Source organism: Cardiocondyla obscurior, linkage group LG04, assembly GCF_019399895.1.
Source record: "Cardiocondyla obscurior isolate alpha-2009 linkage group LG04, Cobs3.1, whole genome shotgun sequence".
Classification (NCBI taxonomy): Eukaryota; Metazoa; Arthropoda; class Insecta; order Hymenoptera; family Formicidae; genus Cardiocondyla; species Cardiocondyla obscurior.
In genome coordinates this window covers 3,153,429-3,176,670 of record NC_091867.1, presented here as the reverse complement: position 1 = coordinate 3,176,670, position 23,242 = coordinate 3,153,429, and the positions used below count along the sequence as shown (strand labels likewise).

The 23,242-nt window shown below is 34.0% G+C and overlaps 6 protein-coding genes across 8 annotated transcripts; 3 read left to right on the top strand and 3 right to left on the bottom strand.

Moving 5' to 3' along the window:
- The first annotated feature begins 378 nt into the window (after window positions 1-378).
- Vps53 (vacuolar protein sorting 53) lies at window positions 379-4,328 on the top strand. Its single transcript, XM_070654869.1, has 13 exons — window positions 379-603; window positions 853-1,253; window positions 1,340-1,460; window positions 1,547-1,683; window positions 1,808-2,237; window positions 2,309-2,655; window positions 2,743-2,898; window positions 2,974-3,099; window positions 3,167-3,245; window positions 3,356-3,504; window positions 3,576-3,735; window positions 3,813-3,959; window positions 4,031-4,328. Exons 1-13 carry the CDS (start codon window positions 517-519, stop codon window positions 4,187-4,189), a joined length of 2,499 nt encoding a protein of 832 aa, XP_070510970.1. The 5' UTR covers window positions 379-516; the 3' UTR covers window positions 4,190-4,328.
- Rpl7a (ribosomal protein L7A) lies at window positions 4,320-6,627 on the bottom strand. The gene is made up of 6 exons (XM_070654885.1): window positions 6,472-6,627; window positions 6,011-6,125; window positions 5,755-5,904; window positions 5,441-5,661; window positions 4,742-4,864; window positions 4,320-4,559 (listed from the first exon to the last, which is right to left on the bottom strand). Exons 1-6 carry the CDS (start codon window positions 6,484-6,486, stop codon window positions 4,377-4,379), a joined length of 807 nt encoding a protein of 268 aa, XP_070510986.1. The 5' UTR covers window positions 6,487-6,627; the 3' UTR covers window positions 4,320-4,376.
- A 303-nt stretch (window positions 6,628-6,930) lies between these two features.
- Cdk5 (cyclin-dependent kinase 5) lies at window positions 6,931-9,815 on the top strand. Its single transcript, XM_070654896.1, has 7 exons — window positions 6,931-7,062; window positions 7,250-7,338; window positions 7,678-7,871; window positions 7,967-8,054; window positions 8,213-8,384; window positions 8,504-8,715; window positions 9,276-9,815. The coding sequence occupies exons 1-7, from the start codon at window positions 7,026-7,028 to the stop codon at window positions 9,381-9,383; spliced, it is 900 nt and encodes a 299-aa protein (XP_070510997.1). The 5' UTR covers window positions 6,931-7,025; the 3' UTR covers window positions 9,384-9,815.
- Window positions 8,711-12,636, bottom strand: LOC139101600 (T-cell immunomodulatory protein). The gene is made up of 3 exons (XM_070654870.1): window positions 12,480-12,636; window positions 10,349-11,888; window positions 8,711-10,116 (listed from the first exon to the last, which is right to left on the bottom strand). The coding sequence occupies exons 2-3, from the start codon at window positions 11,864-11,866 to the stop codon at window positions 9,853-9,855; spliced, it is 1,782 nt and encodes a 593-aa protein (XP_070510971.1). The 5' UTR covers window positions 11,867-11,888; window positions 12,480-12,636; the 3' UTR covers window positions 8,711-9,852.
- A 90-nt stretch (window positions 12,637-12,726) lies between these two features.
- Oga (O-GlcNAcase) lies at window positions 12,727-21,950 on the top strand. 3 transcript variants are annotated; one of them, XM_070654863.1, is made up of 13 exons: window positions 12,727-13,059; window positions 13,213-13,264; window positions 13,376-13,709; window positions 13,823-14,267; window positions 14,407-14,978; window positions 15,060-15,383; window positions 15,469-15,643; window positions 17,939-17,992; window positions 19,416-19,501; window positions 19,587-19,753; window positions 19,822-20,017; window positions 20,095-20,254; window positions 20,434-21,950. In XM_070654863.1, exons 1-13 carry the CDS (start codon window positions 12,990-12,992, stop codon window positions 20,568-20,570), a joined length of 2,772 nt encoding a protein of 923 aa, XP_070510964.1. In that variant the 5' UTR covers window positions 12,727-12,989; the 3' UTR covers window positions 20,571-21,950. The 3 variants fall into 3 exon arrangements, with proteins under 3 accessions (XP_070510964.1, XP_070510963.1, XP_070510965.1); XM_070654862.1 differs by having other exon boundaries at window positions 14,407-14,993; XM_070654864.1 differs by lacking the exon at window positions 17,939-17,992 and having other exon boundaries at window positions 14,407-14,993.
- On the bottom strand, window positions 21,540-23,110 carry LOC139101610 (uncharacterized). The gene is made up of 7 exons (XM_070654890.1): window positions 22,959-23,110; window positions 22,393-22,500; window positions 22,239-22,321; window positions 22,071-22,135; window positions 21,952-21,995; window positions 21,750-21,867; window positions 21,540-21,674 (listed from the first exon to the last, which is right to left on the bottom strand). The coding sequence occupies exons 1-7, from the start codon at window positions 23,108-23,110 to the stop codon at window positions 21,582-21,584; spliced, it is 663 nt and encodes a 220-aa protein (XP_070510991.1). The 3' UTR covers window positions 21,540-21,581.
- Between the last annotated feature and the right edge of the window lie 132 nt (window positions 23,111-23,242).

Below are 23,242 nucleotides of genomic sequence, written 5' to 3'. Positions count from 1 at the left end.
CCGGTGGGACTATCAAACTGCTAAGTGACCGAGCAGCACAAATCATCGATCCCATCGATTGCGATCGACGAAATAAGTTCATCTGCGAAGATCCGCGGCAATCGACACGTTCCCGCAATCGCCCGTCACTTTAATTAATATTCCCGACAAAAATTTTCGCCCGTTACACCCACTGACCGACAAAATCCACGCAATATCGCGGAGTAACGTATTCACGGTATTCACTTTCCGAACCGATGTCCCGCCATTTGCAAATGGAGCAGGTAGCGGCTCGTAGCAGATCTCGATGAAACTGCGAAGTGGTCAAGTAGCATGGAATCGTCGATAAATCAGATTTGAGCAGAGATAGAATATCTCTTCGAAGCATGCCGTCGCTTTCTAACTTTGTATAATTTCTTTTTTACCTAAAACACGCGCAGTCCGCCCGTGCACGTCATGTCGATGTAATCAGATCAATCATATGTAACGTGGTGTTCGCGTGGAGTGCCTCGCGTCCATGCATGTTCGCACAGCACGATGGAAAACCACGAGGAAGACGAACAGGAGGAACTCCGCTCTACGATCTACACGTTCCCACCGAACGTGCAGAGCGTGATCGAGCAGGTTAAAATCTTCTGTCCTCCTCTTACGAAGCACTTGTCGAATTACCCGCAATATTGACACCGACGCTTACGATGTTCTCGTGCGACAGCATCATTGTTCAGTAAAATACTTCTCTTTCCTGAATCTGAATTCTTGAATTAATTTTTCGATGTTCGCGCGCGTGACTCATCACGATCGAATCGTATCAGCAGAATTTTTGTATCTTTAAAGTTAAAATGTCTAAAGCTAGGATTGTTTTCTTCCTGTCAGGTGTTGACCAGCACTGATCCCTTCGATCAACCCAATTTCAACGTGGTGGACTACATAAACTCGTTGTTCCCCTCAGAACAGTCATTGTCAAATATCGACGAAGTGGTGAATAACATACAAAAAACAATACATACCATTGATAAAGATATACGTTCGGTGGTACGTGGTCAGACAAATGTGGGTCAAGATGGTAGAGCAGCGTTAGAAGACGCACACAAGGTGATACGGCAATTATTTGTTCATATTAAAGACATAAAAGACAAGGCAGAGCAGTCTGAGGAAGTGGTTAAGGAAATTACCAGAGATATCAAGCAACTGGATTTTGCCAAGAAAAATCTGACTGCCTCAATAACAACTTTAAATCATTTACACATGCTTGTGGAAGGAGTAGATAATTTAAAGTATATATTGCATTAAATTTTTTTTTTTAATGTTGTTTAACAGTTATTATTAACAATTATAAAATCCATACTTTTGGTTATTTTAGAATATTAACACAAAAGAAACAATATGGAGAAATTATCTTACCATTGCAAGCAGTGATGGAAGTAATGCAGCATTTTAATAGTTACATGGATATACCACAAGTGAAACAGTTGTCTGATCAAGTAAGAGTGCAAATTATATCTATAATGATTTATAAAATTAATATTTTAAATGTTTTTTTTCTTTTTTTGTTTGTTTGTTACAAAAGGTACATCAGATTCAGGATGAGTTGGCCCAACAAATTACAGCAGATTTCAAACAGGCCTTTTCAGGCCAGAATCCAAAGCATTTTAATCAATTAACAGAAGGATGTTTGGTATTATCAGTATTGCACCCTAAAGTCAAGTATGCTTATTTTTACATTACCTATATACATATATTACATATGTTTATTATATATTTCCAATATTTGTATTTAAATAATTGTAGACATTTTGTAAAGCAACACATTTTTTTTTTTATATTAAAGGAAAGATCTGCTCGTCTGGTTTGTAAATATTCAATTGCAAGAATACGCACATTTGTTCGATGAAAATCAGGATTTTGCCTGGTTGGATAAAATAGATCGAAGATACGCGTGGATTAAGAAACATCTGCTCGATTTTGAGTCAAAATTTGGTGCGATCTTTCCTGAAGACTGGGAAATTTCCGAGCGAATAGCTGTACAATTTTGCCACGTCACACGTGAAGATCTCACAAAATTAATGAATAAAAGACGTAATGAAATAGATGTTAAGTTATTGCTTTACGCGATTCAGAGGACCAGTAATTTCGAAACGTTATTAACGAAACGTTTTATCGGTAGTACTTTAGAGACTACTGATGCTAAGAACGCGGCAGTCAGTAATGATGTTACGGGAAAAGCTCCGGGAAATCCTTTCGAGGAAGAAGATGAAAAAGTATTAAAACTTTTCCGTTTATATTACGTATTTATATATAAAAAAAAAATATATATGTTTTTTTTTTATAGGTTGAAAACGAAAAGCCGACATCGTCTGTATTTGAAAAATTAATAGGAAGATGTTTCGAGCCATATTTATATATTTATATAGAAAGCTTAGATCGTAATTTGGCAGATCTGATGGATAAGTTCGTGTCTGATTGTAAAACGCAACCGCCAGGTGCTAAGGAATTTGACGGTATTGAAGGCCCTAGTAGTGTCTTGAGCTCATGTGCAGATCTGTTTGTATTTTACAAAAAGTGTATGTTGCAATGTACGCAACTCAGTACTGGTTCAATTATGCTGAGCCTTGCCGAGACTTTTCAGAAATACCTACGGGAATATGCAATTAAAATCTTGCAGAATAATTTACCTAAGTAAGTATAAAAATTAATGCATATCAGTTCCAGAAATTATACATATAAATTTTAATTAAATTTTATATATTTTAATATAATTGTTAGAATTGGAGGTAGTGCAGGAATCGGTACCAGTATGAGTAGTATTACACGTGATTTTCGAGATTTATCAACATCGGGCATCATTCAAAATTTTCAAAGTTTTTTAAAAGATGGAGAATCCGCTAGATTTAGCAAAGAGGAGCAATCTCGTATATGTTGGTAAATATATATGTTAATAATTTTTTATTGCATAATATTATATAAAGTAAAAAAGTATTAATATATTTTTTTCAGTATTTTGACAACTGCAGAATATTGTTTAGAAACTACACAACAATTGCAAGAGAAACTTCGCGAGAAGACGGACGAATGTTATTCTGAAAAAATTAATTTATCTCAAGAACAAGATATCTTTCATAAGTATATATATCTTTTTTATGTTATATTAATGTTTAATATATTATTAATTTCTGCTTTTTGTTTTTAGCGTAATTTCCAATTGTATTCAGTTGTTAGTTCAAGATTTAGAAGCAGCATGTGAATCTGCATGGACTGCAATGACTAAGGTAATTATAAAAAACTATTTAAAAAATTGTTATTAATTAGCACATTAATTCAAATATATTATTCTGCAGTACAAAAATAATGTTATATGCCATTAAATTTTTATTTTTAGGTGCAATGGAGTTCAGTAGAAGTTGTAGGCGATCAAAGTAATTACGTTAATACGATAATAGCGCATCTTCGACAAACAATACCAACCATACGAGATAGACTCTCTTCTTGTAGAAAATATTTTACACAGCTTTGTCTCAAGTTCGCTAGGTAAAACATTTGTTATATAAATTTATGTAAAATGCATTCAAAAATTCTATATATTCGATGTTTTGTTTCAGCTCTTTCATAGCAAAATTAATACAGCAATTATATAAATGTAAACCGTTAAGTGCTGTCGGCGCAGAGCAATTGTTATTAGATGTCCATATGTTAAAAACGGCTTTGTTGGATCTTCCTTCAACGGGTTACCAAAGAAAAGCTCCAGTAACATATACTAAAGTAATTAAAAACTTTTTAAATTAGTAAAAAATAAATATATCGAAAATTATATTTAATATATTTTATTCATTATATAGGTTGTAGTCAATGGTATGGCAAATGCTGAAATGATATTAAAAATTGTGATGTCCCCAATTGAATCTCCCAGCGACTTCGTAAAACAGTGCAATATACGTTTACCGAATTTACAAACTTCAGAATTTGAAAAAATTCTAGATATGAAGGTATAATTTCTCCAATAAAATCACCATTATATCTTTAATAAGGTATCTAATAAAATCAATGTGTATTTTAGGGATTAAAAAAGACAGATCAAGTTCTATTACGTGAGCAATTTAAACTATCTGAAAACATGAACGCTGCAAATGCTACGAAAAATCGTGAAGTACATAATAGTCCGGAACACGAAGCTGGAAAAATTAAAAGGCTTGAGAAGCTTATTAAACGAATTTAAGGATATTAAATATTCTTATTTATTGTATATAGTTAATTAAAAAATACTCTTATTTTAAAATAATAAAGACCCTTTATACAAAATGAAAGAATGTGAAATCTGGGATTACTTTATCAAATAAATACAGATATTATATGTCTTTTATATTTTATTTTTTTATGTAATCTGTAAATGATGGGGACAATGATTAACCTTGCTTCTGAGCAAGTTCCTTGGCCTTAGCTTTTTCTAATTTCGCTATCCTAGCCGCAGATTTGCTTCCCAATAAACCACCACCCCAGTGGCGCTTAATTTCGTCATATCGATCATTGAAGTTCGTTTTGATGGCTTCAACAATCTTTGCGAAGTTGGCTCTATCTCCAGAATCCACCTAACATGACGATATAACGATGATTTTAATAAAATTGAAACAAAATTAAAAGAGTTTACTCTCCTATAAATATGTATCAGAATTTTTTTATATCATAATGTATCATTGGATTGGCTCGTAAGAGTACTCATCATACAATAATACAAATGTAAATTACAAAAATAAAATATAATTTCACATACCTGAGTAAGAGCAACTGCTGAACATGTCTTACGTCTGACTAGACGTCCCAAACGTGCTTTGCCTTTGATGATACAGTATGGTACGCCCATTTTACGACACAAAGCGGGAAGGAATAAAACAATCTGTAATAAAAAAAGGACTAATAAAGGTTATCACATTTAATTTCGTGCATATAAATATGTGCAATAGAAATAATCAGAAGTCAAGAATCATCTTAGGAACACAAACAAGTCAAAATTTGTATTCTCAGGTGAAGAAATTCAGCATCATATTGGTATATAATGTACACTGAAAGACAAATATAACGTTTGCTGCAACGATGGCGGCTAGTTTACGCGACCTTAGCATGGTGTGAGTCGAGTTTTACTAAGCGCGTATGTACACTTATCGTCAGGAATAGCGTTCGTGGTTCTGCGACGGCGGCTAGCGTACGTGATCTTGGCGTGATGTGCGTCGAATCTCACACGAAGCACGCGCGTAGATGTGTTACGAAGCACCGGTCAGAGGACTGAGGGAGAACGCGGCCTACTACACCTCCCCCCCCCCGTACTCGGCGGCCGAGAGTGGGGGAAGTCACATACGCCAGCCGCCGTCGCCGCAGCAAACGCCATATCTACCTTTCAATGTACAGATCTTATAAATTATAAATTTTCTATTGAATTCGTGTAATACATTACAAATTCATATATATAACTAACCTCAATCGGATCAACATCGTGAGCTATAACAACAAGTTGAGCTTTCTTTTGCTCCACCAGTGTAGTCACGGTGTTAGTTCCACTGCGAATAACGTTTGGTTTCTTTGTTGGTGTGTCTTCCTTTTTTGTGGCCTTTTGCTCAGCTCTTGCTTTCAACCTTGCCTTTTTCATTGCAGCTGATTCGGGTCGATACTTTTCCAATACCTTGAACAACTGGGTAGCTACAATATAAAATGTTATTGCAGTATATTTTTATATTTATATCTAAGATTTTAATAATCTTTTAAAACATGGATTTGTGAAACATATCTTACCAGTTTGCTTATCCAACGTTTGCGTAAATTGATTAATTGTAGGTGGTACTTTCAACCTCTTCTGCAACACCGATCTTTGACGCTGGATGCGTATGTATTTCGGCCATCTTACAAAGCGACTGAGATCGCGAGCCGGTTGAATATCCTGGCCTAAGTTTTAATATTTTTTAATAACTTTAATGATATTTTTTAATATTTTAATAATAACATGTTACTTTATCCAAAATATAAATTAATTAACAATAAATAAAAATACCAATGCCAAAGTTGCGCGTTCGTTTTTCAAACAATGGATTGGTCACTTTTTTCGGTTCAACTTTTTTTACTGCCAACGGTGGAGCAGCTACCTTCTTCCCAACCTTCTTCTTAGGCTGAAATTAAACAAGAAAATTATTGTTCAACACAGCTCATTTAAATCTTTATTACAAAAAAGCCTCGTCGAGATCTACATAACTCAGCATTACAATTTTAGGTTATGAAATCCTAATGCAACACAAACGAAACAATCTGTTCGGCTACTGTTATACACAAAAATGAGATTTCGAGAAATCACAATTGTCACGTTACAATTATTAAATCACTCGACTGCAAAACGAAACATATTTTCAGTTCACACGTTGATAGAAAAACATGCTCGAAATTCGAACGCGGGTGATTGTTGGCGACGAGGTTGCTGGACGAAAATATTAATCGTGTTTGATGATTCAGCAAGCTTACCTTCTTCTGGACCATCTTTCTAGCTAGAAATCGAAAGGATTTCTATCAATTTTGCCAGATACAACACGCAGTACTTCGCCAAACGCGACGCGAAGCACAGCCGTCAGTTCCGTAAAGAGAGTTGTTCCACGATTCTCTCGACCGCAGCGCTTCCGAGTTCCGACTGTGCAGAGACGATAGTTGGTAGCCATACCAGAACCCGCGTAATTTCGTAATAGCCTAGCTGTCGATGATCTGTTTTTATTTTCACCTAAAACCGGTCGCATGAACCATTAATCCACAAAATCGATTTTTCACTAGAAAAATCAAATAATTATAATTATATAAAAAAAAGAGCTCGCGCATTAAAAGAATTATTTTTAATTCTCTCGCAGGTTTCAACATTCAAACACTTGACTAAAAGGTGCTGCAGTCGCGATGCTCGCAGTGTAGCCTCCGGTGCTCAGAAAAGAAACAAACCTGGAGTGTCGGTTGTGCCGCGAGCGCGCAGTGGCGAGACTGTGCGCGACAGTGCGTGCGTGCGTGCGCGTTCCGCCCGTGGTATCAGCAAAAATATGCAAAAGTATGAGAAGCTCGAGAAAATAGGAGAAGGTGAGGCTTCTTTGCGGCCGCGGAAAAGAATTGTCGTCCGGCGACCCGCCGCGCGGCTTGGTCCTTCTCCCCCCTTTCGCCTCACAGTGGTCATTCCATTGCTCCTTCTGTCAACACAACAAGACCCGCGTTACCCCGTACGATCTATAAACTAATCCTTCCCGACTCGGCTTTTCTTATTTTCCAGGCACTTATGGCACCGTGTTCAAAGCCAAGAATCGCGAGACACACGAAATCGTCGCGCTGAAGCGGGTACGGCTGGACGATGACGATGAAGTAGGTAGTGCTCGCCCGATCTGTCTTTCTCTATCTCTTCCTCGCTCTTTTTTGTTTTTCCCTTTTTTTTTTTTTTTGTCCCTCCCCTCATCTTTTCTCTCTCGCGAACTCTCCTCCCCTCCGCTTCCTCTTCCCTCGTCGGTGATCCCCACTTGCTGTTTTGCCGCGACACCGGCGTTCCGATTAATCTAATTAATCGATCGCCCGCGCGCTTTATTTATAACGTAACGCTCGCCTCGTGTCGCGTCGAAAATAATCCCCCCACGACGAAGGCCGGCGGCGTCGGTCTCCTTGATATCAGCGTCTTATCGCTCGTGTGCTCTTTACTTTTTACTCAAGGGTGTACCGTCGTCGGCATTACGGGAGATCTGTCTTCTGAAAGAACTCAAGCATAAGAATATAGTTCGTCTCTATGACGTGCTACACAGCGATAAGAAGCTGACGCTGGTGTTCGAGCACTGCGATCAGGATCTCAAGAAGTACTTTGATAGTCTAAATGGAGAGATCGACCTGGATGTCGTCAAATCATTCCTGTAAGGCCTATGCTTTGCGATGTGTATATATGAAAATTTAATTATCTAAGTAAAATAAATTTTGTTACGTAAAAAAAATTCATCTTTTGTTCTAGGTATCAATTGTTGAGAGGATTGGCTTTTTGTCACAGCCGAAATGTTTTGCACAGAGATCTCAAACCGCAGAATTTACTCATCAACAAGGTGAGGCGCGATCAGAATATTTACTGATCAATTTATAGCATCTAATCTCTTGGATATTTTCTGGTATATTTATATAAATGTTTTTCTGCATAAAAAAAATTTTTTAATCTTATAACTGTATTCATATATTTATATGTTAAATAGAGAATTGTTTGCAGAATGGGGAGCTGAAGCTCGCTGATTTTGGATTAGCAAGAGCATTTGGTATTCCTGTAAAATGTTACTCAGCGGAAGTTGTTACGTTGTGGTACCGTCCCCCAGATGTTCTCTTTGGAGCAAAATTATATACAACGTCCATTGACATGTGGAGTGCGGGATGCATATTCGCTGGTAATTGTATTATGATTTTTTTCCTCCTAAAATAACGATTGTTAGCAAATTATTGACGAGTTTATACAGGGTATCTACAATCAATTTAAAATAATCAACATCTTGTTTCGATATTTCAGAATTAGCGAATGCTGGCAGACCACTTTTTCCTGGATCAGATGTAGATGATCAATTAAAAAGAATATTTAAAATGCTGGGCACACCGACTGAGGAGACGTGGCCAGATTTAACGACGCTCCCTGACTATAAACCATTCCCACAGTACCATCCCACACAAGGACTGGCACAGGTTACACCCAAGCTCACTTCAAGAGGCAAAGACTTACTCCAGGTAAACAGTTTATTTTAATCAATATAACAGCGGAACATAAGCGCAATTATTTAGCATATTTCCTATTTATAGAAAAAATATTATTAACAGTACAAACTATCAAACTTTATTAAAACAAATAAATCTGTAATAATTTAACGAGTTAACAAAACGATCTAACAAAAAAATGCAAAATGAAGAAAATTTAATCAGACTAGAATATAAATAATTTAGGATATCATCTAAATGCGAATATGAATGACAAGGTAGAAATGATTTAAATCGTGTATATAATACACACCCTCACTGCGTACGCGCGCACATGCATGTATTTACATGTATGCATATAAAAGAAATTAAGTCTCGATATTACCTTTCGAGCTTTGATTTAGAAAAAAGAATAAAAACACATATAAAAATATATAAAATTATTTCTCTAATTTTGTCATTATTTTTCTAAAAAATAGATTAGCAAAAGTTTACGTGATTTAAGAAAAATTTTTTAATTAGATATCAATAAATTTGTTTTTTAACCCTGAATCGTTTTTAATTATATAAATTTTCTGATTTATTATTTATAGAGATTATTAGTGTGTAATCCGGCTCTACGGCTGTCGGCGGAGGAAGCAATGGCACATCCGTACTTCAACGACTTGAACCCTGCCATAAAGAATGACCGATGCCAATAGCGAGTCATCCCTTTTAGCATAAACTGACCGAAAGAATGTTACGGCGTGTACGATGCGCAGCGACTAAAAAGTGGAAGGAAAATTGTTCCGGCAATGATCGTTTGTTAATATATTACGAAGTAATCGTCCCCCGCGACGAGAAGAAGACACCGACAAGGTTTGCCACTTTATAAGAATAAGAAAAAAAAAAAAAAAATCGTTAAATCGTTATTTTCATTCTCTGACGGCAACTTCTTCGTATCGAAAGTAAAAAGTTCTATGGTTAACAAAAAGAAAAAACGCGGCATTTCGTACGCTGTCGAAGTCGCAATTGATGAGTATGAGGGTTTTACGCGAATTTGAATAGGATATTAAGCGCGATTTATTTATTATTAAATTATTATATATCATTAAACCGATATCTTAAATAAACTATGAATATTATTATCATTATCCTATCCCTCCTTTTCTTTCGCAATATTCAATTTTTCTACATTGCATCGAAATGGAATCTGTGCGCTTCTTGGAGCCTCTCAATTTTATCCTCTCTCCTCTCCTTCCAATATAAACCAAGAATCAGAGATGTGATTAAAGCACAGGTGCCGGATAGGGCGGCCGCGCTCAGCAATATTAATTTACTGGGTGTAACGAATAATTGAGCCTTCCACCTCGATGGTTCGGGAATCGGATTCGGTATCACGACCATCTGAGAATTGGGAATAATTTGCGGCCATTCTCGTGATTTGCCGCCAACCTGAAAAATAAGATATATCTTTTTAAATGATAATATTCTCAACATTTTTTTTTTAATTAAATTGCACAAAGTCAAAAGTTTGAACGTTAAATTAATCGGATTAATGGTTTACTGTTGTATACACGTATCGTCTAAAACTATAATCCTTTAAAAATAAAACTAATGTTATATCAATTTTAATTTATATTGATATAATTAACGGTAGAATAATTTTTTTTTTTTTTATACGTACCCCTATTGTGAGAGCATCCACAAAATTGGGTGTTCTTCCTAAACCAAAAGTAGTGTATGGTAAGTTAAGTGAAAAATGTGCGCTTTGAGGTAATTGCGCAGCGATCGCGTTGCGAGGACTGCCGTCCTGTGTAGTGGTTCTATACGCGATCGATGGTCCCGGTAGATTGGTGCCATATGTTCTCTTCTTCTTTCCGAGCGAACCCGGTGAAATGGGATACATGCTGTTAGTGCGTCCAGTAAGCACCATCACTTTAACAAAATTTGCGTCGTAGTCTAAACTATTCTTGAATGCTGCAGTGAGGTAACTGCCGTTCGCATTTGCTTTGTTAACTTCGACCAGAATTACATCCAAAATACCGTCTTGATAAAAATCGTAAAATACTGCCATTGCGGTCTCATTGTAGAACGGATTCAACGCCTGCCACTTAATCTCGAAGGTACGATTAAAGCCAGCACAGTTGCTGCATGCCACGTTCTGTAATAAGAACGATTGCGTTTGTTTGGCGGACTGTAGAGTCGCTAGCAAATCCGGATAACCATCCATGTTGAAATCGCCGCCGCGCAGAGTGATAGTTTCTGTATAACGACGACCATTGGGCTTCACGAAACCCCACAAGACATTGTTAGGATCATGGAAATTAACACGCAGATTGTGCCAATCGTTCAAGTACATCATTATTGTACAATTAGTACAAGCTTGATCGAAGCACAATGGCAGAAGGAGAGCCATTTTACCAGTCAACTCAACATCCAGATAAAGAGTCTGTCCAAATTCTCCTTTAAAATCTTTATCAACCGATATATTATATGGAAGGTTGATCTGATAAGAAAATTCAAATCCTTGCTCTGTGGCCAACCATATCTCGAAGTATTTATTTGTGGTTACCACAATATCCGGTAAAAAGTCGCTATTTAAATCTAGAAAAGCGTTGGAGTGTGGACTTCTTACAGGCTCTGTTAATGGTATTACACTCGTCATTTCGTGAGTCTGCGGAGTGGTTCTATTCTCGTTAAATACCCAGAACATTCTTTTGCCGTGCTGGTCCACTCCAAAGAGATCGATTATCATGTCTCGATTATAATCCACTGCCAGTGGCTGATCCCGCATCACTATAACAGAATTCCATTCTTTGCTGCAGTTTAGATGGCCATTCCCACCCCACAGTATATGCACATGTGTGAGTTTTGACTCGCGATTAAACGTCGTTACTAGGATATCCATAAAAACGTCGCCATCAAAGTCACCCGGTACCACACTGGTTACATGCTCATCAAAGCGGCAACTTAAATCTGGCTTAGGCCGCAGCAAGGGTTCCTGCTCTGCCGCCAAAAATATCTCCACTGTATGTGTATCCTGGCTCAACATGAACACGTCCGTTAATTCATCAGAATTGAAATCGCCAAACGCAGCTGGCATACTATACTGTGCGTTTCCGAACACGGCGGGTGTTATGTCGCTGCATCTTGCCGTCGAAACGAGCAGGACGAGATAAATCAATGTTCCAATCCGCAGCATTATTCACATCTCAATTAACGGCCTGTAATAATTATGCGTCTCGGGAATATACTGTATAATAAGTGCTTTTAACGTTCTGTAATAATTATGCGTCTCGGGAATATACTGAATAATAGTGCTTTTAACGTTCTGTAATAATTATGCGTCTCGGGAATATACTATTTAATAAGTGCTTTAACACAATACGTTAATGTAAATTAAATTAAGTAATTTTAATGGTATTAAATTGACAATGATAGTGATATCAGAAGTGTCTATATCGTAACAAATCAGTGCTGCGGAAAATTACCGATTTCTTGAACACAGCTCTTTCACCGTCAATCTTGTCGAAACCAAATTTTACAATTGTCAGCAAAATGGTGTATTAAACTTCATAATAATCGTTTCGGGCGTACAATAAGTGTAATTAAAACAATACAAAAAATATTATAACCGCGATATGAGTATGAGTAATTACATCAAACAGGTGACATCACTTTCAATAATTAATGCATCTAACCTAAAAAGAAACGACTTCGTGCGGGTTGCGGCGTAAAAGACGATAATTTACAAGATTCATCTATTAAGTACGATAGTAAACGAAAAATATGACGTGTTTGACAAATAAATATACCTGAGAAACGTATTATTCACTGTGCAACGCACTCGCTCACTAACCCGTTATGCCCAACATCACCAACATATCTCCGTCTGTGACGACTCCGATCAGTCTGACCAATATACACAGGTCGGGGAGTGAACGTGATTGGATAAGGTCACCTCGAAACTATCGAGAATCTCGACAGGATCGAGTCCATACCCAATACATATATATATATAATATATATATATATATATATATATTCGGGTGCAGCCTCTGTCGTGTTTGCTGATCCACCTCGCGCGAAAACTCTGGCTCTCGGAGCTCTCTCTCGGGAATCACGGGTGGAGTAATGTCCGCGCTAGTCGTGTCACTTGTGCCCGCGCCATCACATCGCGCGGCGTACGCGTAGCAACGTCGTTCGCATTTGCAACTCGCACACACCCGCCTCCTCCTCCTCCACCTCCTCTTCGTCGCCTTCCCTCGTTGCGGGCCATTTTTCTGTGCCTCCTAGACCCTTGAAGACAGATCCCGCGATCCGCGATGACGGAGACGAACGGGGACGCGAATCTCAACACGAAGAACGGCAACTTTATCTGCGGTGTTGTGGAAGGTACGTGGACCTACGTTACGTACGCCGCACGGTACTTTATTAGCCGTAGGAATGTAACCCAAGCCGCTTATGGTGGTGACACTAGCATCCTTTTTCCTCCCCCGAGCAAGCTTGTTTTCTTTAAACAAGCGTAATGTATTTTTTCGCTCGTAGGTTTCTACGGACGACCATGGACCACCGAGCAACGCAAGGATCTATTTCAAAAGTAATGTTAAATGTATTTTTTAAATTTGTTATAAATATATATCGATATATTTTCAATATATTACATTGGTAATAATTTATTATTAATTGTAAATTATATACTTATTACCAGATTGAAAAAATGGGGAATGGATTCATATCTGTATGCACCAAAAGATGATTACAAACATCGCGCTTATTGGAGGGATCTATATACTGTAGAAGAAGCCGAACACCTCACTGGTTTAATTACAGCTGCTAGGGAATATGGAATAACATTTTACTACGCGTTATCGCCAGGATTGGATATCACATATTCTAGTTCAAAGGAAGTTACAGCATTGAAGCGAAAACTAGAACAAGTTAGCCAATTTGGATGTACAGCATTTGCATTGTTATTTGATGATATAGAGCCAGAAATGAGTGAAGCTGATAAAGAAATATTTCAGTCATTTGCACATGCTCAAGTATGTATGCTACCTTTTATTATAAAGATTATTTTCTTAAATTTTGATACTTGTAGTTACATATTATATTGTATTTTACTAATTTTTTTTTTTTTTTTTTTTTTTTTTAACAGGTATCTGTTACAAATGATATTTTTCAACATCTTGGCCAACCTCGTTTTCTTTTGTGTCCCACACAATATTGTGCGACACGTGCAATGCCCAACGTTGCGACCTCGGAATATCTTAACACACTTGGAAGTAAATTAGCTCAGGAAATTGATATAATGTGGACTGGTCCTAAAGTCATATCCAGACTCTTAACTGTGGAGTCTATTGAAGAAATTACAGAAGTGCTTAGAAGACCACCTGTTATATGGGATAATTTACATGCTAACGATTACGATCAGAAGAGGGTGTTTCTTGGGCCATATTCTGGTCGTTCTCCTGATCTTATACCTAAGCTTAGAGGAGTTTTAACTAATCCCAATTGCGAATATGGAGCGAATTTTATAGCGATCCATACTTTGGCTCAATGGAGCAGATGCAATGTGGATGGAAAAAGAGACTTAAGTTTAAGTACGATATTTACTGCAATATTTTATTATAGTACATTTATTTTATCGATTTCTTTAAAGTGAGAAAAATATTACGAGAATATTTGCGTTAGAAACTAGTCTTTTGCATGTTGACTAATTCCATATTATCTATATTGCAGATGATACCGTATCAGCGGATATTAAATTAGAGACTGAAACAGAGGATGGCGTTCTTGGTGAAGATGTTCCATCGACGTTATCACCAAATATGTATCATCCTCGACACGCTCTGAAAAATGCAATAAGTGAATGGTTGTTAGAATTTAACAAAAAAAAAGCAGCTTGGGGAGTAATAGCAAAGCCGCAACCATGTGTTGCACCTACAATACCTATTCCAATAATTCCCTCTGTAAATACATGTATGAGTCTTACATCGACGACGACAACCACAGTTCCTGCCACGTCTACGGCTGGGGCAAACTCTAATCATCTTCAAGCACTGGCCGAAGTTTGCTCAACTGTAACAAGTAGTAGCGACAGTTTCGCGCAACCTCCGTCTGGACCGGTGATGAATTCTTTAGTGTCAGACATAAAGGTGGTTAGCGAGCCTGTTTTGACTACGTTATCCGCCAATATAACCGGTGACTCGCCCTCAATAGGATTGTCTTCTATGGAACCTATGGATTGTAATACAACTCCGAACAATTCGCCAGCGCATATAGCAAAAGTTTCAACGGAGGATGACGCTATGGTAGATAACTCTTCTGTAAGTTATTAAAAATTTTTATCAAGCTAATTATGCATGTATAACCGTGTGATTTTTATTAATTAGACGTGCAGCGAAGCTTCTGCAAGTATGCAAGTAGAAGTGGACGGTACTTCTCCCACGGTTACAAATGGTACACAAATGATTATAGAAAACGACAGTGAAAATCATGAAAGCTCCGATAACGCAGATGCGTCATCACAAGAACCTGTGGATGTCGATAAACAACTTACACAGGAAGATTTATCACTCCTGTGCGATCTGTTTTACTTGCCGTTTGAACATGGAGGTCAAGGAATTCAATTATTGCAAGAATTTAATTGGTTAAAGAGCAATGCTTATGTTGTTATGAAGAAGTCTAAGGAAGAAGAATCAGCATCTGAATCAGACGTAAGAAAAAAAAATTATTTTATTAAGTTGAACAATATCATATTAACAAGTTGAGTAATATAAGATAAATAATAAATGGTTTCAGATTGAAGAGTGGCATCTACGTGCGGCTAAAATGAACGATATGTGTAATGCAGTAAACAGATTATTCCAAAGACTCACATACTGCAATAATCGTGAATTACTATACGATCTGTATTCGTACGTATGGGATATGAGAGGAGTTGTGTCTCTTCTAAATAGTTACGTGAAATGGCTGGGTAAGTTGATTATATTTGATTCATATGAGATATCTGATATATTGACAATATTAAATATATATTAAATATACTTTCAAAAAAATATTAATTTTTTATAATTAATAAGTAAAACTAAAGCATAATAAAGATGATAATAATAGTAATTTACAGTAAAAGGAATTTAGTTTCTCGTCAATTTTTAAACGCTTGTATTTATCAATTTCAATTATTACAATTAAAGTAATCTTTATATTATTTACGAAATTCTTATTTAATTATTATGTTATAATTTAATATGTACAATATGTATATATAAATTCTTGTCAAATATCAGAAATATATATGAATCAACATAAAAAAAAATTGTTATATTAGTAAAATTTTACATAGAATAAATTAGCATTTTTAGTTTTATTATATATAAAGAAAGTCTCTTTGAAATGCTAGTACGCTGGTAATAATGCAAGTTTATGATATTGCTAAGTTTTTTAATTTAAAATATCCATATTTATTGTGTGCTCCAGTATATCGCACATGTTGAAATAATTATTAATTATTTTGCTATTTAATTAAATTTGAAATACTATTTTACTACAGACAAGAGCTGTTGTTGACTTCTGTTAGAAATATTATAATTCATTACCTATACTTATATTTCAGAACAAAAGTGTCTTGCGTATCGGTAAGTGAACGTTATCTTATTTTTTGTTGCATAATTTAATCTTTTTACAAGGAAAATTTTTTTCTACTTAATTTAATCTTAAAGAATGTAAACAACAAAACACGGTTACGTAATACTTTATTAAGGTATAATTATTGTGAGAAATGATTATTAAAGTACAATTACATTCTCTGACATAATAAAACTGAATTTAAGGAAAAATTTTGACGTTGCACTTGGTATACAACAAATATTTATTATATATATTTAGTGAAAAATGTTACATTCACTAAAAATATCGTACTAGTACAATATTTTTGTGAGATTATAATATTTCTGTAATAATATATGATAATTGTTAATTTTATTTCCTTGTAAACCGATGTAAATTAGCGCTGCGAAATCTTTTTTTTTTATGTATTATGCTTCTGAAATCCGTAAATTACTGATTAATAATCTGATATAATTTTTACACATTTGATATTGCTTATGTTAAACAGGTATAAGAAAACTTAGTCACTTTCGCTCAAGCAATGTTTAATTGTTTTTGAGGTATTAGTTAAAAATTTTTTTTTAATTATGTTAAAGAAAAGAAAGTTAATAATTATAGCATCATGTTAATAATGAGGTTTCCTTTCTTTTTTTTCTGTCGCATTTACAATGCACTAGAAATAACATAATTTAAAAAATTTACGTATAATAATAAGTAATAAAGATTATCAGTAATATTCGGAAGTGTTACACACCACAAACTGTATATTCGTGAATTTAGTATGTATTTATTTCTGCGCATTAGAAATAAATGCATCGCATTTGAGCGCGTAGAAAAAACTTTGCCGTAAATCAGAATTACATACAAATAAGCATGTTTCTACTCTTTATTGGTTTTTTTTTATTTTAAACTAAAACTTTTGAATAAATAAATATGTATTAAATAAAGTTGATCATAATCACGATACAAATATTCATATAGTTAATACTTGTTGCTATTAACGCTTGTACACATCTTTTTGAAAATGATTCTGATTAACGGCTACTGATTTATTTTGACGATTTTTATATAGGCAAGCCACAACATCTATTTTCCTGTTTAATAAAATTAGTATTACTACACATTTAATAATACAACACGCTAAATTATAGATTAAAAAAAAATACGTTTTAAAATATTTTAAAAGATTTTATATTTGTACTTAAAGACAATTAATCTACTTTTAATATTGAAATATGCACGTTTCATTGAACATATTAAATAAACTGATGTGGCTTTCCAATGCAATAGCAAAAAATTATTTGTAGTAATGATAAAAACAGTGTTTTTATGAGATGACGTTCAACAGCATCTTTATGGAGGTGAACAAATACTGGATTTAAAAATAATTGTATACCAGCTATTAACATCTCAACCGACTTTCTTTCAGATAACATGAAACAGGAGTTTATTCTAGATATAAATTGTTGCGTAATTATATTTAGTACTCAAATTCTAAATCGAAAATTGTACTTTCACAATTTATAGTACGCTGTATCTATAAAAAAATGTATATAATTTAACATTTGTAGCGAATATTCTCCTGTGGAATGTGAATCAGGATCATTATAGCTTTGGTTCATTCACTAACTCGCATTTCTGTGTTTTTTTGTCTTGTTGATAGCGTTTGGCAGATTCCCATCGACGATGACAACGTTTACCCAGGGCAGCTACACATGTATGCGGTTTTAACAATCTTTGAGTAACACAGTGGAAAGCGCGCGTTAATAAAGTTTCAAACATTACACTCAGAGTTGCATTTGTGAACTTATGTTTGAAACTTTAAAAATATCTCGTTTAACACGAGTGAGAAATGTTTGCATAGAAGCAGCGTTGCAACAACTCGAAAAATCAATGTGTACAAAACACATTTATTTTCGCGATTTGCTATACGATGGACATACTTCTCATATATCGCAAAGATTACAGATAAATACGTTTAATCTGCTTTAGATAACAGTGAAACTATATATGACAAATTATATAATCTTGTTTTACAATCTCTTTCATATATGTTTTTTTTTTATAATTATATGAAAGAAAATTAATATTTTGTGTTTTTTTTTTTTAATTAATTTTTCATACTTTTGTAATGCATTTCTCTTCAAATAATGTAATTATTTACAATGCTTCTTTTCGTTAAATTTTATTAACATATATGTAATGATATGTGTGATCGTGATATAATTGAACCATCGTGTACTAATTTTCATATATTTTTGCGTTCTTGAAGTAAGTCCATCGTCAAATGACGTAGAATCGGCACGATTTAGCAAACAGAAAGTTATAAGCTCTTGAATATTTCCTATCTACAAATCGTGATCTTTGATCATTTGTGATAAAAGATACTTCTTCGAGTTTTTTATTTTACAAATACCTATATATATAGTCTTGTACGTTACCAAAGATATTTTAAATATGCAAAAATATCTATTTTTTTCTTTATCTTAAATGATCAACGCTCCTACGCTCCTTTTGCCAACTTGCCTGTACTAATTTATTTTACTTAGTTTCAGAAACTATATTCTTTTCAGGCGTGATAAGAATTTTATTTCAGGCGCATATTGGCAAAGTGAACTATTATTCCACTTTTCCTAAATTCTAATCCATAATTCAAGAGTTTAGCATTGCGCGAGCTTTGGTGCAACATCTATCTAATTTTTTCTAGTTACTAATATTAGCTTCCCTGGAATAAATTATAACATTTATTACAATAACAATTAAAATTTCTTGAAATATACATAAATTTTCAATTTTATAGTTTACATTATCAAAAGAAAATATATTTCCCTCGCAAGACTTACCTTCTCTAACTAATGTTTATTTTGAATCTATAAAAATTGGTGCACCTTAGTTATCCGATTGGATAAAATCATTCTTTTTCTCATGTTTTCCATTGAGACATGGACTGGAAAAATATTCTGATATAAACGAGAAAAAGAAAGACATTTCCAATCGAATTGTATCTTTGCATGTTAAAGATTTAAGCAAAATTGATGCCCAGCAGTGGAGGCCAATTGAAATTAAATGACACGCATAACGCGCGAATTTAGTTCCAGCATTTCGTGATTTATTAAAAACAATTTTGTATCTTGGGATAGGGTTTTCAAATGGTTGGAAAGAAACTTTTATGAGCGGAGACCAGGAACCATGGGTTTTCCGCGGTGGACTTACGGCTGATTTACAGGTATGTTTAATTTTTGTTTATTTATTTATGCTTGATCATAAAAACAGTGGGACATATTAAAAAAAAAAATTATTTGTGTGTTTAGAGATTAATCCCAGTTGATAGTGGTAATGATTTATTCGTCTACAAAGCACCGGAAGTGCCCACTAGTAAAATATATACAATTCGGCCGTACTTACAAAGTGATGAAGAAGCGGTTTATGCTGTGTGCAATCAAATTAATAATTGTACTTCATCAGCGGTAGCAGACAGGTGTGTATAATTAGTATATTATCTTATTATTTTCTTGAATAAATTGTTCTAAATAATTGTTTGTTTAGACTTATCGGAGGATTTCTGACGTTAAGTCCAGAGTTATGTATGGTTGTTGAAGATGAGAGTGGTGTAGCAGGCTACGTAGTGGCTACGCTAAATATAAAATCTTATAACCAGAAAATGGCTATTTCTTGGATTCCTGAGTTGCGAATGAAATATCCCTTAGATAATAGCACTAGCGAGCTACCACAAAATGTTCAGGTACAGAAGCGTTTAATATGTCTACATATTTTATATATATTTATTATCATATTAACTTTTTAAAATAAAAATTGTAGGATGCCATACAGTACTTCCATTCATTTATTCCGGATGTGTCGGAACAATTGTGCAGACAACATCCATCGAAACTTATATGCGGTATATTACCAAGTGTGACAGACCAGTCTATTTGTAAACGTTTAATAACCTGCGTACTTGCCGCTTTAAGAGCAAATGGTAAGTTTTTCATTTTCGTTCATTTATTTCATTTTTTCATGCCGCATAACGAAATAGGTAACTCAATTATTTATTTAAAATTAAATATATATTTTTCTATTAATGTACTTAAGTTTTATTCGATGCTATATCTCATACGCATAAACATATAATATAAATGTATACGTTTTGTGGGATAGGTTCTTTTGGAGTACACACAACGATGCCATTAACGGACAAAGAATCTCACGAATTCTATGGCAAGTTAGGGTTCGTTGATTTAAATCCGGCGCATGAAGAATATCCTGGAATCAAAACTATGTGTAGAAGTTTCTAACAAAGAGTTAATGCTCCAATGATTCTTGTCAACAAAGTGTATCTACTTGGACCATCTCCTAAGAAAGCAACAATTTCTTAGCTCCTAAAGTAATTACGGTAACTCTTGAAAAAAAATCAAGTAATAAAATTAAACGCTTTTAGTCAAGACCTTTTTAAATACAAACGTGCAAACGCGATAAGTATACTTTTTGAGAATATCCAATAATTTGTAACATTATTTCTAATATATTCAATTTAATCTTTCTCAAAGTATCGCGTAATCTTATAATATGAATTTGATATGAATGTATACATATGTATATATAATTATTGCGCTAAGTTTTAATATTATAATGCTATTTCTGCTATGTTAAAAGAATATAAAAAAAAAAAAATAACCAAATTTGTTTCATTCAACATGAATTATATAAATTATGCTGTACGACATTTTATATCATTTCATTGATTTAAATCTGATCAGATTTCTTCTTAAATATGGCATGTATATAAAGTTTTCAATCTGTACATGATAAAATGCCAGTGTGTTCATTAACGAGTCGTTGGAACTTTCGAATTCATTTAAACAAAGTATTTTCTTAAGGAATTAATATATAAGAACGACCGAATACAATTTCTAAAGCGTATTTTTTTTTATGTGCTTTAAATTCTCTTTCGAGTAAATGCGAGCAATGAAGAATTATGACACAATTTATATTTTAAAATATGTAGTTTTAATCTATGAGATATATTATGTATGGATAGATTTCAGTGTTTACTGCTCAATTACAAGTTTTTAATATACATTGCAGTCTTCTGCAGTAAGATTTTTTAGGTTTTACGTAGAGGTATTATAAAAAAAATAACATCACACATTGTTTTTTCTTATGGATTACCTCAGTCGGGTCTGTAACTGTAATAATACGCATGTATATATGTCTTATGTAATGAATGAAACTACGAAATGTGATATGTATAAGACATTTACATAAAAAAAAAGCTATCATAATCCATTATTACTGAAAGTAAAACATTAAGATGAAGTATTCAATGGAGAATTTTGTGGAGCTGCTATAATATCGTTGTATCTTTTTAGATTATGCACTTCCTTTTGAAAATGTGAGAGCTATGAAATAAACATTAATAATTTTAATTTTTTTTAAATTAATTTTGACGAAAACAAAATAATGTGAAATTATACCTTTTCCATTTCAGTTTGAAGATATTTTCGTTTAGATTTAGGTGTCAATGTTTCTAATTTTGCAATATCAAAGTTTTCCAAAAGTTTTGATAATTCTTGAATCTTTCGATTTATATTTCTAGAAAATGGCAAGTTATATTTAAAGTTGCATCATCCTATAATTTGTACTTTAATAAAATATATATTATTTGTTTAAACTTACACTGATCCTAATTTTTCGTGCTCGTGACTATTCGCATAATCTCCCTAAAGAAAAAAAAAATGTTTTTATTAATTCTTTAATTTATTTTTCAGACAAATACGCACGTTAAATTATCATACCGCATTTTGTGGACGTTTTTGTATCAAAGGATAATCTTCAATGTCGATTGCGAATGGAATATCGTCTAACAAATAAATACTTTATTTGGCATAATATAATATTTAATTATAATGCAGTCTAAATTTTATTATATATTTAATAGAAAATATTCATCGATGTACATGTACCTTCGTTTCTTTTCGATATTTTTTCCATGCTTTTATTAAAACTTCGTTTGTCGAGTCTCCATTTTTCCATGGCATTTAAATTTCTAGATATTTCAAAATACAGATTAGACGTGCTATTTTTAATTAATTTAAACAATTTACACAGATGCCTTACTTAATTCTTTGAATCTTTGCCGATTGTACATTCCGCAATTCTCTTGCTTTAGACATCCATAGAAGTCGTTTTTGTTCCATGAGAATTTTAGTGTCTTTACTTTCGCATCTAAGTGCAAAAGATTATCCGCATTTTTTTACATAGTTATAATTAAAAAAATAATTTATATTGCATTCTTTTTTTTTTTTAATTTGCAACGCAAACTTATTTTAATATCTAAGTCTTAACTAATATAATTCATCAATGTCATCAATAAAAAAAAAATCTAATCAACTGTTTTGATATCAAGATAATTTTCTAAGCATGATAATATGCTTCGCGAATCTTTCAGCTGCATCGGCCGCAATTGCATCCTTCGCATATCCTTCGTAACAATATCGAAAACCAGCTCCGGATGTTCAACGTTCCTGCATTTTATCTTTTCTTTATTAAACACCGAAGAACAATGTGACTTTCCGAGCGCGATGTGTTTCGTTTCATTACTGATTGTCTTAATTCTACATTCCCTTTCGCGATATTGTTTAAACGTTATCAGCTCTACAATATTTTGTCTAACGTAACACGACCTGGGTGACGGTCCAGTCAAATGCAAGATTTTCGCATCCACTTCAGCTATTTCTCTTTTTACACAACTTTCCTTGGCTTTGTGACACGAAGCCATCATTTTAAAAAATGCACGTTCCCGATTGTATCCTTCTTGATCCTCGTTACAGCTCATTTAGCAATTAGTTATTTTTTATTTTTTTTTCTTTTTAATTTTATTACTCCCGTCTGTGTACGATACATAGAGCGATTGAGAGAATCCGTGCACTATTGTTATGTTGATTGACCTAACCTCAGGTAACCGTGC

Bases quoted from the DNA above. Each gene is read 5' to 3' on its own strand.
- Rpl7a (XM_070654885.1), bottom strand. The intron at 5,905-6,010 runs GTATTTTTATTT...ATTAAAACTTAG, and splicing joins AACGCGCAACTTTGGCATTG to GCCAGGATATTCAACCGGCT. The intron at 4,560-4,741 runs GTATGTGAAATT...TCGTCATGTTAG, and splicing joins CAGCAGTTGCTCTTACTCAG to GTGGATTCTGGAGATAGAGC.
- Vps53 (XM_070654869.1), top strand. From the start codon at position 517: ATGGAAAACCACGAGGAAGACGAACAGGAGGAACTCCGCTCTACGATC. The intron at 1,254-1,339 runs GTATATATTGCA...TGGTTATTTTAG, and splicing joins GAAGGAGTAGATAATTTAAA to AATATTAACACAAAAGAAAC. The intron at 2,899-2,973 runs GTAAATATATAT...TATTTTTTTCAG, and splicing joins GAGCAATCTCGTATATGTTG to TATTTTGACAACTGCAGAAT.
- LOC139101600 (XM_070654870.1), bottom strand. From the start codon at position 11,866: ATGCTGCGGATTGGAACATTGATTTATCTCGTCCTGCTCGTTTCGACG. The intron at 10,117-10,348 runs GTACGTATAAAA...CTTATTTTTCAG, and splicing joins TGGATGCTCTCACAATAGGG to GTTGGCGGCAAATCACGAGA.
- LOC139101610 (XM_070654890.1), bottom strand. From the start codon at position 23,110: ATGAGCTGTAACGAGGATCAAGAAGGATACAATCGGGAACGTGCATTT. The intron at 21,996-22,070 runs GTATGATAATTT...TTTTTTCTTTAG, and splicing joins AAAAACGTCCACAAAATGCG to GGAGATTATGCGAATAGTCA. The intron at 21,868-21,951 runs GTAAGTTTAAAC...GCCATTTTCTAG, and splicing joins CACGAAAAATTAGGATCAGT to AAATATAAATCGAAAGATTC.
- Oga (XM_070654862.1), top strand. From the start codon at position 12,990: ATGACGGAGACGAACGGGGACGCGAATCTCAACACGAAGAACGGCAAC. The intron at 14,994-15,059 runs GTAAGTTATTAA...TTTATTAATTAG, and splicing joins CTATGGTAGATAACTCTTCT to ACGTGCAGCGAAGCTTCTGC. The intron at 17,993-19,415 runs GTATGCGGTTTT...ATCTTGGGATAG, and splicing joins TACCCAGGGCAGCTACACAT to GGTTTTCAAATGGTTGGAAA.
- Cdk5 (XM_070654896.1), top strand. From the start codon at position 7,026: ATGCAAAAGTATGAGAAGCTCGAGAAAATAGGAGAAG. The intron at 8,385-8,503 runs GTAATTGTATTA...TCGATATTTCAG, and splicing joins TGCGGGATGCATATTCGCTG to AATTAGCGAATGCTGGCAGA. The intron at 8,716-9,275 runs GTAAACAGTTTA...TATTATTTATAG, and splicing joins GAGGCAAAGACTTACTCCAG to AGATTATTAGTGTGTAATCC.